The sequence below is a fragment of the Sebastes fasciatus genome, chromosome 4 (genome assembly GCF_043250625.1).
Source record: "Sebastes fasciatus isolate fSebFas1 chromosome 4, fSebFas1.pri, whole genome shotgun sequence".
Lineage (NCBI taxonomy): Eukaryota > Metazoa > Chordata > Actinopteri > Perciformes > Sebastidae > Sebastes > Sebastes fasciatus.
The window spans coordinates 6,545,273-6,559,324 of NC_133798.1; the positions used below are offsets into that span (position 1 = coordinate 6,545,273).

General features: G+C 39.9%; 1 protein-coding gene across 2 annotated transcripts in view; it reads left to right on the forward strand.

Annotated features, from left to right (window-relative positions):
• Positions 1 to 3,270: 3,270 nt before the first annotated feature.
• Positions 3,271 to 14,052, forward strand: part of spire2 (spire-type actin nucleation factor 2) — a 36,503-nt gene continuing 25,721 nt past the window's right edge. The window contains exons 1-3 of one of the 2 annotated variants that reach the window (XM_074631679.1): positions 3,271 to 3,738; positions 12,337 to 12,374; positions 12,852 to 13,241. In XM_074631679.1, the coding sequence (XP_074487780.1) occupies positions 3,453 to 3,738; positions 12,337 to 12,374; positions 12,852 to 13,241 (714 nt within the window). In that variant the 5' untranslated portion in view covers positions 3,271 to 3,452. The remainder of the gene's footprint in view (positions 3,739 to 12,336; positions 12,375 to 12,851; positions 13,242 to 14,052) is intronic. The other variant, XM_074631680.1, reaches the window with a different exon arrangement.

A 14,052-nucleotide genomic window follows, 5' to 3' on the forward strand; every position in this document is an offset into this window, starting at 1 on the left:
TAATGAGAACAATTTATTCTGGAAAGTGATTTGTGTGACATTTGACAAATTGAAAAATATCTGCAATTAATATTGGGATGTACAGACATGTAACTGCATGTGGAAGGTGTTTAAATATGGAGGACAGAACCTGTGAAAATAAAGAAAGAAAGAATAAATGTAAAAATAAATAAATACATTTAAAGATTTAAATAAATAAATAAAAGGGAAAATTAAACAAGAGTAAACAAATAAGGGAACTAATACAAAAATAAATACATAATGAAGCAAATAAAAACAGATATTCATTTATGTCACATTTTATCAATTAATTAATGGCCACGTTTATTTTAATTATTATTTTTGCGTCATTTATTTATTTATTTTTCATTTTGGCAGGTTCCGTCCTCCATATTAAAAGTGGACATTTCTTAATATTGGCACACATTTCCTCTGCTTTAGTAATTGCTGGAAAGTGTAGTCATATAAGAGAAAAATAAATAAATGATCATGTAGTCAATATAGAAGTGTTTTTGTCATTTGAGGTTCGGTGTGCTGACTGAAGCTCCTGCATGTGCAGTTGGAGTGGTGCTGCAGAGAAAGGATGTTGCAACCAACACTAGGGGTGCATCTCGAAAGCCAGGTTAAAACTAGGCGATTTTGCCTTCAAAATAAAAGGTTTGACAGGTCCATGAAGCATTAAAGACTTTAACATGATGTGAAACCATAGACTGTACATAAAGATGGACAACGCCCCGAACCAATCGTGAGCCGAGCACGGCCGCAGCTCGTCAGCGAGAGAGACTCACAGCTGCCAATCATGACGTCTCGCCCCCTTTTTATAGCGTCAAATAACTAAGTAAAACCAAACTTATCAGTAAATTGAACACTTGAACATATCAGCGTGATAAGAACTCCCTAAAATGACAGAAACCATCTTTAGGAAAACATTATTTGATGTGTACTTTGACTTTTTAGTTTGGTTCATGCAGCCAGCCACCAGAGGGCAATCCAGATGTTTTGGCTTCACTTTTGGGGAGCTGTCATGTCGTCCATCTTTATATACACTCCATATACCATTATATGCCATTCGATTTTGGCAGCTGCACAAAGCTAAAAATAGTTTGAAACATACAACTTACCATATTACAATGTTAAATCTACCATATTTCATACTATTTGCATTCCCTAAGACCTTGTCTATATGCTGGTGCCGGCGCCATCACAACTTTAAATGCAAATGTAATGTATATATACAGAAAATAAAGATATTGAATGCAGGGGAGAACATGTGATTTCCTTTCAACAAAATCTCAGTTGTTGAAATGATATTAAATTCCCCAACTGATGCAATAAAGGGAAACCAAATGCTGCCATGAAGGTAGGAAATCAATCTAAAAATACATGGTATACTTGGAATAATGGTCAGCAGTAGGCTTAATGTTAAAACAAATGTGATTTAAAGTTAATAAGCTAAACCATGCGAAACCATTGATTTGGTTCCTTAATTCTATCATTAATTAAATATGAATTTAGTCAGTTATTATAGGTAAGTCTGGTGGTAAATAATATCACAACACACATTTAATTATTGAAATGTTGCAGCATGGTGGTTCAGGAGTAACGGCTTTGTTTTATTCTACTTTATTCTTTTTAATTGACACATGATGAGCTGAGAGAAGAGAAAGAAAGTGGGATACATGTAGTCAGATATGTCATCATCATCATCATCATAGTTGGAACTGATGGATGGAGTGAAATATTCCCAATAACTTCTCTCCTCCTCTCGGCTACTAGCAGGAGGATAATGCGACAGCCAGCAAGGAGGATGGTTTCCTCCTCACTGGCCGTTGATTGACATTTTCCTGCAGATCCAATCGTCTCTCTTATTTGCGGATATGGCAACAAGCTGAGTCAAGTCAGTCAGAATCAGCCAGACCATGATCGGAAGCGTCGTGGCTTCACTTTCAAAATAAAAGCAAAAGAGGTAAACTGAAACCGTAATTAGTCCTTATCCACCTAATTTTTGGCCTATGTAAATGAAGAAGAAAAAAAAGAATATAAATAAATAGCTGAACAGTTATATTGCAACCCACATTTTTTTGTACGTGTCTGAAACAGATAACACCGAAATTGCAGAAATATACAATAAATTTGGAAAATTGCAATATGGAAAACATTCCAGGTTTGAAAACAACAACAAATATTTCCGTATTTGTTGTGAAAATCTGGAATGTTTATAAAAGACTATAGTTTTCTGTGACATACGCTGAAGAAGTGCAACAGTATTAGACCTAAACAGTCTTCTTGGGCTGGGCTCGAGTAGTTGGGAGTTCAATGCGTTGCTCAATAGCACCTGTTGATCAAACTCACAGTCTGCCTCATATGCTGAATAATACAGTATTAATTTGGTTTGATTGTGTATAACAAATTCAGGGGAAAAGACATGATTTTCATGAACTACACATTTGCATTTACCTTATTACTTTACATTGCTCCAAAAGTTGTAACATATTGATTAAAGCAGCAGTGGGCGAGATTGGAGCAAATATGATTAAAAAAAGTTATTACACGGCTGTGTTGAATACTCGATTCTGATTGGTCAATCACAGCGTTCTGCGGTCTGTAAATTCTTTATAGCAGACCGTTGCTATGTATAACAGACCGTTCTGATGTCAAAATATTGATTTCTTCAGTAAGTAGCCGTGTAACAAGCGGGATAATGTACAGCTAGCAGGTCATTGTTGTGAAAGAATCCCCTTCAGGGCGATGAGAGACCCCTCTGCTTCGCTGTCAGGGATTCTTTCACAACAATGACCCGCTAGCTGTACATTATCCTTTACTTATTTTTGTAAAACTAGGCAGCACTGATCAAATATGAGTTAATATTCTGTTACTATAATGCCTAGTTTTATCCTCAAATGTTTTCAGAAACATCTTGTAGTGTAGCCTACTGTTTAGCTGTAAAATGAGAAAGTTTGTTGAGATTTGTCGAAGAAATACCAAGCACCGCCCACCAGCCGGAGCTCAGCCAATAGGAACGCTCTCGCTCTCTCTGAAACAACCTGTGATTGGCCAAAGTCTTCCACCACGGGCTAGATTTTCTAAAGCCTGAAAACAGAGCCATGAGGAGGTGCAGAAGTCTAGTTTTCTCTCAGAACACTTGAATTACAATATGCTGAAAGGTTATTATGGAATTTGTTGCCCAATGATGCCAAAAATATACTGCCTTCTGAAGCTTTAATAGCAATAAAGTTTTATTTTGAAAGCTTTGACCGGAAGTGCTGCGTGTAGCCTGGCTACCTTGACTATTGTTGTGGTGGTAACGAGGTGCAGTAGTTGCGGTAGTTGAGCAGCGGTAGACGTCAAGAAGAGGACCGGAGAGACTGGGCCGAACACGAGTACACTGGACAGCATAAATGGCCCCGGTGCTTCCTCAGCAGTGAAGAAATGGGCTCCATGCTGTCGCAGCCATGGCCAGATCCACCAACAGAAGCGCGGAGGACGGGGACTCTCGGGTAAGCGCCCCGACGGAGCGCGGAGGGACGCGGGACCTGGCCGAGCCCCGGGAGCTGTCTCTGGAGGAGGTGCTGAAGTCCTACGAGCAGCCCGTCAACGAGGAGCAGGCATGGGCGGTATGCTACCAGTGCTGCAGCGGGCTGAGGAAGCCCCGCCCGGCCGCAGGGAGACTCAGCCGGGTGAAGGACCCGTCCTCCATCATCCTGCAGAGGGACGGGACCGTGGCACTGCTACAAACCGGTATGACATCTTCTCTCCTCCGCTGTGGAGCTCTCACACCAAACTCAACTATGAGAAAGTAGATTTTAACTGTGTGTTCATGCTCTGCAGAGTAAGTCAGCGCTTACCGTTCGACACAGCATGGTGTTTTAACTATAAGGAGACACTTTTCAATTCGGCGTAAAGTTCAGTCCACTAATCTGCTCTCTTTTAGTAAAATGTCCACTTTTTGTCAACTGGTCCGCCTGATTCTCCGCTGCCTTCTTCCAGTCAACCACTCCGCTGCAGCCGGCAACTAAACCGTGCGATCCAACATTAATGTTAACATTTCTACTAAACCACGTACTGTTTACTGACCATATCAGCGCCGAATTTAACAGTGCTACCAGTATTTGATAAAAAAAACATTGAATCATGTTTTATCTAGCAGGAACCTTGAGCTAAAATCAATGCCACGTTAAAGTATACGAATTTCAAACTGGGTTTGGTACACTGAGGCATCTTGGGAGAGAAATGGACGCATCGGTGCTATCCCGCCCCAAAACAACATGAAATATTCCTGCATAATAATCGACCTTGAACTACATTATTTAATAATTTTGTAGCACCTTGAGCTGACCTTACACAAACAGTAGGACACAGTATTTTGATTGGGATCTGATGCCAACCAGGATGACTTGTGTTCTGCGGGTAAATGATTAATTATTCATATAGAGAACAGCTTCACCCTAGCAGCATCCCTTCTTGCAAAGACTGTTTTGGGAGACTTCAAAAGGTGGATGGGAGCCCAAAGGATTTTATGCAGTCTTCTAATTGTTTCCCCCACTGAATTCAGCCTGTACCTGCATAATAATCTAATATATGTGAAGTATTTATGTCCTCACTGCAGGCTAGGCCTATAAACCTGTTCCACAAGTCAGACTATAGCACAGAGACATCTGTATGCCAAACTTAATTCAGAAAAGGGTTTTGTTTGGATGTATATTTCCTAGTTGATGGTGAACTCGCACCTGCGTTTGAGACCTTTTGAGAGCCACTTTATAATAAATCCAATAAACCACATAGTACTTGTTTGAATGAAATCTCAACTTTGTGCAACGCTTATTCAGTCTTGGGCAAGGACAGCCTTTATTCCCAGAAACTGATGTTTTATTCAAGTACTCCTGTAGCCTATTGCACCGAATATGCTGGAAGGCACAGAAAGCCTCTCAAAGTCTCCTATTCTGTACTACTTTTAATGTACCTTTGCCCTAAATCAATATGCAGCCAGAATATTTGAATTTCCTTGTGCTGAGTCCCTGACAAGAGGCCAGAGAAGGCCTGATAAATGTTAAAAACATGAGTGAGAAATGTTGAGAAAGGAAGGAATGTGAGTTATGGAATCTGCAGTAATGAACGGGATAGCCCTGACTTCTGTTGACTGTGTAACAAGTCGTCACAACCTGATGAACACACACGTTTGTGCTGTTGTTCGCATTGTACCAGCTGTGTGTAGCACCTTTTTAAGGAATTTAACAGGAAAAGTTTACAGTCTGTCTCCAGGCGATGCTTGATGCATGTTGCTCAGCAACAGGATGGCATCTATCCTAAACCATTAGTAGTCTATCTGTAAAAAGCATCCTTTGTTAACCCTCTGAGACCCACAATAGACCCGTTTTTGTGTTTTTAAGGGGGGTGCAGGTGGTCTTTAGGGGGGGATAGCAGGTCAACAGTAGATATCACATAGAAGTGGTGTACATCATCTGAAAGCTGGGAACCTGAAGATTAATTTGAGATGTAGCTCAGCGCTGCGTGTCAAGTGGTTCTAGTCATAAATCAGATATAAACAGGAATTCATTATTTAAAATGAATTGTTAAAGTGTGTAAGGTCTTAGAACATTGTGATTGAAGTATGTGATGGCCATTCCCATGCTCATTTATGTCTCATACGTAGTTGAAGCAATTTCTGGGTTGATACCATTTGCTACACAGATTTGGTGCTAAATTCAACTATTTTTCTTGCCACTGGAGAATTGATAAAAAATGATCAATAATCTGCAAACTAAAGTGGGCATGTCTGTAAAGGGGAGACTCGTGGGTACCCATAAAGCCCATTTTCAGTCACATATCTTAAGGTCAGAGGTCAAGGGACCCCTATGAAAATGACAATGCCGATTTTTCCTTGCCAAAATTTTGCGTTGTTTAGCTTCCTTCCCGTCATGCTACCATAACATGGTTGGTACCAATGGATTCCTTAGGTTTTCACATTATACCAGTATCTTAAACTGAACCTGAGCCTCTGAAAGACAGTAAAGTCAGTTGGCGGGTCTCAAAGGGTTAAACTTTAGACTAAACTATAAAATGACTCCCAGGGACTAATGTCCCGTAAGTGGATTTTAATACTCCGTCATATATAATACGGTCTACATGGTGAGCTGAGATTCTAATAATAATTCCCTTTGTATTCTATTCAATGAGACTATAATGACTTTAAAGTGTTCCTCATTTTGCTGGGGACCCATTGGTTCCCCCTCAAGGACCACAGGGAGACACTGGAACTACTTAAGAACCTGCTGAGCCACATTATTCATTTAACAGTTGCACTTCAATATTTTGCTGTGATCCTTAATGGTCAGCTCTCACTGAGTAGATGTTTAGCTCTCATTAACACAGCTGTTTATCCTTGTAGCCTGTGCTGGTCCACGCTCTGCTGATCCATAAGTAAACACAATCCATATCAAAGTAGTGGCGTAAATCCCTTAACCAGCATGAAGTGAGCCTATTGTAGTCTGAGTAGTCTACATTATTAATGCAGCCAGTCAGCTATGAGGACCCTTTACATTCTTTAAGTGTCCAAATCATCCCAAATCACCATGCCAGGCTTAGACAGCCGTGCTACAGAGGAAACAACTCATTTGAACAATAATCTGAGGTCAAAGCTTTGTTATGAATGCATTTTATTGACCACTTTAATTGACATTTGTACCACCTACATGCAAATTTAGGGTCACCAAACCCCACCACTGGGCCTAATTTCACATATATAAAAGTATAGCTTATAACTACTATACCTCCAAATGTCGGTGAAATATATTCAAATAACAAATATTTTTATACAACATGAAAATTGTGTCTGAACTTAACCTCATAAAAGTAAATCTGTTAGATCTAGTTTTTTTTACAGAAGATATTGAGAATGTTTTTTTGGGGTCACCATGACGTCTCTGTGACCAATGCTGCCGCAATGTAACGCATATTTTTTTTAAAATACTTAAACAACTACAGACAGAAATGCAATTAAGAAGCAACACACAGGGAGCGTCTTAATGGTCAAGACACATAGCATATTGACCTGGATTCATTCTGGTCGGAGACCTTTGTCACATGTCTCCAACAGGAAGAGCGCCGGTCGTCAATGCCAACTTTCATAGCGGCCAAACGGCGGTACTATAACTTCTGTGTTCGTCACGTGATGCCATTGGGCCCAAAAAGACTTTTTCCCATAGACTTACATTGGGGAAGAGACGTCTGTAACTCAGAGGATCATTTATTTTGAGGTGAATCAACTTCCCAGTACGAACACTCTAGTAGTCCTTATTTAAATCATCATGTCCTAATAGTTGTGAAACGCACTAATAGCTGAATCCAGAGTTGTTCTCCTTCCTCTGTTCATGTGAATGAGACCCAGACCGAGGCTGCAGCGAGGGCTGGGAGGTGGAGTTCAAGGAAACGCTACTGCGCCTGCTCTGTGGGCCGAGTGGATGCGAAAGATCGCCGGAAGATCTAAGTACTTTATCACTCGTCAGTCGAGCCATTTCGGCTTCATGCGCCACTGAGCATCTCTCATAGGAATGAATGGGAGTTGAACATGTCTCCAAATTTCTACTATAAACAAACCAGTTTAAATAAATTAGCGCTATGCCAAAGAGTTGCTGTTTAGTTTGTTGCACCAACAATAAATCCAAAAACGCTGATATCCCTTTTGGATTTCTAAAAAAGATCTGGTTTCTGCTTGTTTTTTATTTATATAAGAGATATAAAAAGTATTGAGCTTCATCCTCAGCCCAAATGGAAATACAATACTTAATTGCAAAACTGAGGATTAGACGTTTGTCCCGTCCTATCACAAGTGCAGCTCTGTCCTTATGTGAGTCAGGATAACTGTAACGGCACAGTACCTTCTTCCTCATTAATAGATTTATGACTAAGTGGGTCTAATGGAAATGATATTGTCCCTTGTAAAAACTGATTGTGCTCACTGCAGCTGCAGTATACAGTATATATCGTAATATATGTAATATGTAATATAAATCATAAGGGCTCAGTTTGACTGTGTTGGTTCAGTATGCAGCGCTGAAAAATGCCTGATCCATCATCTATTTAACTTTAGATATCTTACAGACGGAGTAAGAGATGAGATTTAGAAGAACTTCAGATAAGCAGCAATTACTCCATTTGAAAAGAAACCTCTTACCAGTCTCTGTTTGAAGGCTGCTGAAAGACATTGCAGGACGAGGCTAAAGAGGTGAGCTGATTCACTGAGAGCACTTAAGGCCAGCAGGAAGTCAAAGTCCAGATACACATCGCTCCTGTCAGATAAAAAGCTTGCATCATCACCCAAATGTCAACTGCTTTTTTTTTTTTTTTTTTTACAGGTAAAAGACAAAAGGCAGTTTTTAGCTCGCTGACCAGGCGTTGTTGAAACATGAGATTCAAGAAAATTTGATTTTGAAGGTTGGAGTTTATTTGCATTCATGCTCACGGTTAACAACTGAATAGAAGCAGAATTTACATTGATAAAAAATAGAAATCTATACATAATTGTATGTCATAAAAGATATAAAATATACATTTATTCATACACATATATATGGAGGACCACAAGAGTCACGGAAATAGTAATAAAGCATTGAATTGATTAATAACTAACTGTACAACACAAATAGGCATTAATACATTTGTTTACAAATGTATTTATTAATCTATGAATAATGGACTAAATTACAAAGTAATTCATTTATTTGACTTCTTAATGGGAAATAAAAAGAAGAATTATAAAAATTTACAAATTAAATATTAATCCATCAATAAATAGTTCAAATTAAAAAAGGGATTTACAAAAACAGCATAAAACAGTCAATAAGTACATCACTTAAAAATACATTAATTAATTCATAAATAAATAATAATGGAATTTAAAAATCTATTTAAAAATGCACTTTAAAAAGAGAAATAAATAACTGGATTCACAAATTGAATTAAGAATACAGGTTTTAATCAGGCATTTAAAAGGGCAACTTCTTCTTGGAAGTGTTTTCGATGCACATTCCTCTCCTCTTTCGTGTTTCCTGACCTGTAACTGTGGGAAAGTGGCAGAGGTATCATTGGTTACACTATATGACCCGGCCGTGCATTATTTGAACCTGTCTGACAGGTTTGCAGGGGTTCATGTTATCATCTCTCATAATAGAGTTTCTTTGCCCTCCTTCAGTGTCGGTTGCTGCCTTTTGTTGCAGCGTCTGTGTTCACACAAGGAACAGAGTGATGCTCTGTTGGTCTGAGGTTCACCTCCTGCTCTCAGCACATTGTTGTTGACAGACAGCGGAGGATGCTGCGGTAGGCTGACCTCGCATCAACCACGTCCAGACCTGTTCTCCCCCATTTCTCATCTTTTTTTTTTCCTGCTGAGCTCTCATCTCTCTCTTGCTTTATCTCTCGCATCCTTTCATCTCTCTCTCTTCTCTGATGTTTCCACGGGTTCCCTCTCTCTGTCTTTGTCTCCGTCTCCTGCTTCTCTTGTCCGTTCATTTTCCTGTTTCCCTGCAGTGAGAGAGCTGCTGATCGAGGAGTTTCAGGCCTCTCGGGTGTCATTACTGACATCTGAGCTGGGAGAGAGAGACGTTTTACCGTCTCTCACACACACACACACACACACACACACACACACACACACACACACACACACACACACACACACACACACTCACACAGGCATGCTAAACATGGCTGCGACAATATAATACATGGCTAAGTTATGACTGTGGGACATATGGAGTAATGTTTTATACTTCTGGTGAATATAATCCAATCAATCAATCTTATTTCCATATATGTATTTTGTATATACAGTTCCTGTTGTTAACACCTTATTTTGAAAACCAGATGTAGTTCCACGTGTCTACTTCCTCTAACTTCTCCAAGGTGGTCTCTAGCTCTCCCGTCAGCTCCGTTCTCTTTATCCATCCATGGTCAGCTCCATCGGGGCCGTTTCAATGCATTTAACATAAATGTCAGTATATGGGTGCTCTACAGTTGTAGCGTCGGCCCATTTGACCACGGAGATGAGAGCGACGGCCGGCTCGACCGCACGTTACCGCGCTACGATAACGTTTCCTGTCTGTGACAGAGTTAGCATGCAGCTTTAGCCGTGATGTCTAGCTCTGCTTTTCCTGCAATGTGTGAAACCCAAAGTGTTTCCATACTTTACTGGATGTGTAGTGTTTACCACGCTGGATTTAACATGTGAAGGTGCAGGTCGTATCCAGCTGACCCTCCAACGTTTTCTACTTTCTCGTCTCGGCCGGCTGGTTTGTTTTGGTTGACGGATACGGAACGGATATGACATCATGTTACTCAGACTACAACAATAAAAGCGGAAACTTCTTTCTACCTCCACATAGACTCAAATGAAGCAAATATATTGATTCTGGCATTAAAAAATCGATTTTGAAATCGTAAAAAAAAAATCGCAACACATAGGTGAATCGATTTTTTTCCACCCCTAACTATTAGTGGCCCAAATATCAGGGGGTTTTCAAACAACTTGCTGATTAATCATCCAGTTCAGTATATGGAAATATTCCTGATTTTTGTTTAAAGCTGGCTCCCCTGGCATCTATATGTGTCTCCAACCCCAGGAAATGACAAATCAAATTGAACATGATGTATAAATCTCTCTTCTGAACATACTGTCAGCTGTTAGTTGACAGCTGTATTTTGGAAAGAAAATCATGAAATCAGAGAAGCAGTAACCAGTTTTGTCTCTTCTCTGTCGGTGTTCTCAAATGCTCACATTAATATGAAATTGATAAAAAAATAAATAAATAATAATTTAGGAGAATATTACAGCATAAGATACAAACTATATTCCAATAAAACCTTCCAGTTAAAATATGGATAAAAGTTTTATAAGGGTCATAGAACTATTTATTTTATATGGCAGCAAAATCTGGGGCTCACTAATTCAAGAAGAAAAATAGGACACTAACCCCAGAAGAAAACAAAATATATTTGGACTTTCATAGAAACTTTCCAAATGTTGGGCGCAGAGTGGAATTAGGACAATATTCCATCACTTGTAAAAATGAACAATAGAACAGTAACATCTAAAACCATTTGATGAGACTCAGACCATTACTCTGCATTCATAGCATGAGAAATTGTACTAGTACAACTAAAACTTCTAGAAAAATTGAAAGTATTAGATGAGACAAACTCAATATCCCAAAACCCAAATGTCTATGCAAAAATAGATGAATACTGTACATTTATTGTGGTCGCTGGGAAAAAAAACTAAACAAATCCAGTCTCTTAAAAAACTGTTATGAAAGTTATGAACATTCAACTGACAGTTTCGGCAAGACCCATATAAAATCAAAATGATTAACCCTGTACAGTACGCCAACAATTTTTAAAGAAAGACTTAGTGGTTAATGGTTAGTTATTAAAATGAGTCACTGCAGAAAAGTTTGTTTCCCAGTTTAATAGAAGTTCAGTTTCTAATAGAATTTCCAAAATGTGAAAATATGCAGTGAGAAAAATATTAAATGATGTGAAAAATCACGTGGCATAACTGGGAAGAGAATATATAACTGCTTGTTGTTAAAAAAAAAAAGACATTCCTCTTTAGTGTAAGGCATCTTTCATATATATATATATATATGTATATATATATATACAGTATATACATATATTAGAGCTGTTAATGCAAATTCGTCTTCTATAACGCATTAACGCAACTTGTGGTTTTTAGGTAGCAGTGGGCTCAGTTTTAAAGCTAGAGAGAATATATCATATGAAACTATAAAACCTAATGAATCCATTGATACCAACCATGTCATACTAGCTTGTAGGGGAGGAGGCTAAATAACGCTCCAAACTTACGCTAAATTTTGGTGAGGAAATACCAGCATGGCCATTTTCAAAGGGGTCCCTTGACCTCTGACCTCAAGATATGTGAATGAAAATGGGTTCTATGGGTACCCACGAGTCTCCCCTTTACAGACATGCCCACTTTATGATAATCACATGCAGTTTGGGGCAAGTCATAGTCAAGTCAGCACACTGACACACTGACAGCTGTTGTTGCCTGTTGGGCTGCAGTTCATATTAGTTATTATTATTATTATTATTATTATTATTAATAATAACTTACAGAAACATTGCAGGCAAAGTCCACAGGTCTTCTCTCTCTCTCTCTCTCTCTCAGACATGTGACGCAAGAGTTTTGGCAGAAATATCAGATGTAGAAACTGTCACAATAAACATTTGAATGGAATAATATGTTTAACAAAATCACCCAGAATTGTGCTTTGTGTAAAATGTGGCGTGTCTCAGGTCCTTCCTCCTTTGTCTCCTCAGATGACACTGATGGACCTTCTCCTCCACCAGAGCGAAAGGTGAGAAAGAAAGAAAGAAAGAAAGAAAGAAAGAAAGAAAGCACTGACAAACTAGATTGGACATATTATGAATTTCAGTCGACCCTTATTGTCCGACATGGAACAGAGTTTTGGTCTACAATCTTAACAGTGTACCTGACCTTTCTAAAGACATCTCTGTCGTCATCTTTTCCCCTCTTGTTAGATTGTAAATTTCATGTTAATGCTAATTTAAAAGCATGTCTTAGATATCAGTCATGGGATGCTTACTGTTGACTGGTTTGAGAACACGTTTCGGCTACTGCCAGTCCTCCAAAAACACAAAAGGCCCATCTCACATGATCTTCTGTGTTGACTAATCGGATACACCGTGAAGGTCTTATATGTTCAAGTTTTGTCTGAGTGGATTACTTTGCAATCTATTTTGACAAACTTGGTATGGGAAATGTTATTGTTTATAGGACAACCTATTTATTATTGCCTTGTTGTATCTAACAGCTGGTCCAGTCGCTGGGCGTGGCCATCTACCAAGCTCTGGACTGGGGGCTGGATGAAAACGAGGAGCGAGAGCTCAGCCCACAGCTGGAGCACCTCATTGAGCGCATGGCCGGGGGGAGCCAGGGTGGAGAGGGCATCAGCACCACCGGGAACGGTACCACAGATGAGGGGTACAGTGGCCAGGAAGAGGAGGAGGAGGAGGAAGAGGAGGAACAGCAGGTGGGAGCGATGAGGCCGGTGTGTACGCTCGGCCAGGTGATGGCGCTGTGCGCGTCTCGGCTGGCTAACCCAAGCTTGGCTCCAGAGCATTACCAGGCTGTCTGCAGAGCTCTGTTTGTAGAGACTCTAGAGCTGCAGACCTTCCTCATCAAGATCAGAAATGCTAAGGAGGTACGTCAGGGTAACACCTGTTTACTTTCATAGCAATGTAGCTGGAAACATTCAGGGAATAAATACAGGAACACATGACCTGCTTTTCAACAATGGATTTTCATCACTTCTTCCTCCAGTGGCCTGCGCCTCGCTGTGTGTATGAATTTGAAATGCTTCTTGTGTACATGCATCAGAGCAGAGACTGAATAGCATGCATCTGCTGAACAATCCCAGATGTGGCACAGATGTCCAGTAGACGGTCATAGTTTGATTATAATGTAATATATAATATAATTACAGCCCTCACCCTGCAGCTCTCCTCGCTATCCTAAGCCCCTCCCACCAGACGAGAACAAGCACGCGCTTCATACAGTAACCTTTACGAATACTAGTCATTCATTTGTGGGCCTGTAAAGCCGTTTGAGGTGACACAGGCTAATGTGATTCGAGACTGTAGTGATGTACTATATATACTATATATATACAGTATACTATATATACTATAGTTCAGCTTTCTGCTAACCGTCGCCATCATGGCTGCGCCGTGGCGGTGAGCTCATGCAGAAGGCTAAACTATTGTAAATGATGCTCGCCCCGAGCTACTGCCACAGACCATAGCCGTGCGCTAGCTGCATCCGTGAGCAGAAGGCTAAACCGAGATGGAGAGAAAATGTTGTTAATAGTTCAGCCTGCTGTGGCTAGCTCACGGCTACGGTTAGCAGAAGGCTCTGAAACGCTTCACCGATATTGTCAGACTCACTTTTGGATAAGTCTGTCTTCCTTTTTTTGGGTTGCTTCCCTGCCTTTGCCGGCATATTGCTAGGTTTCT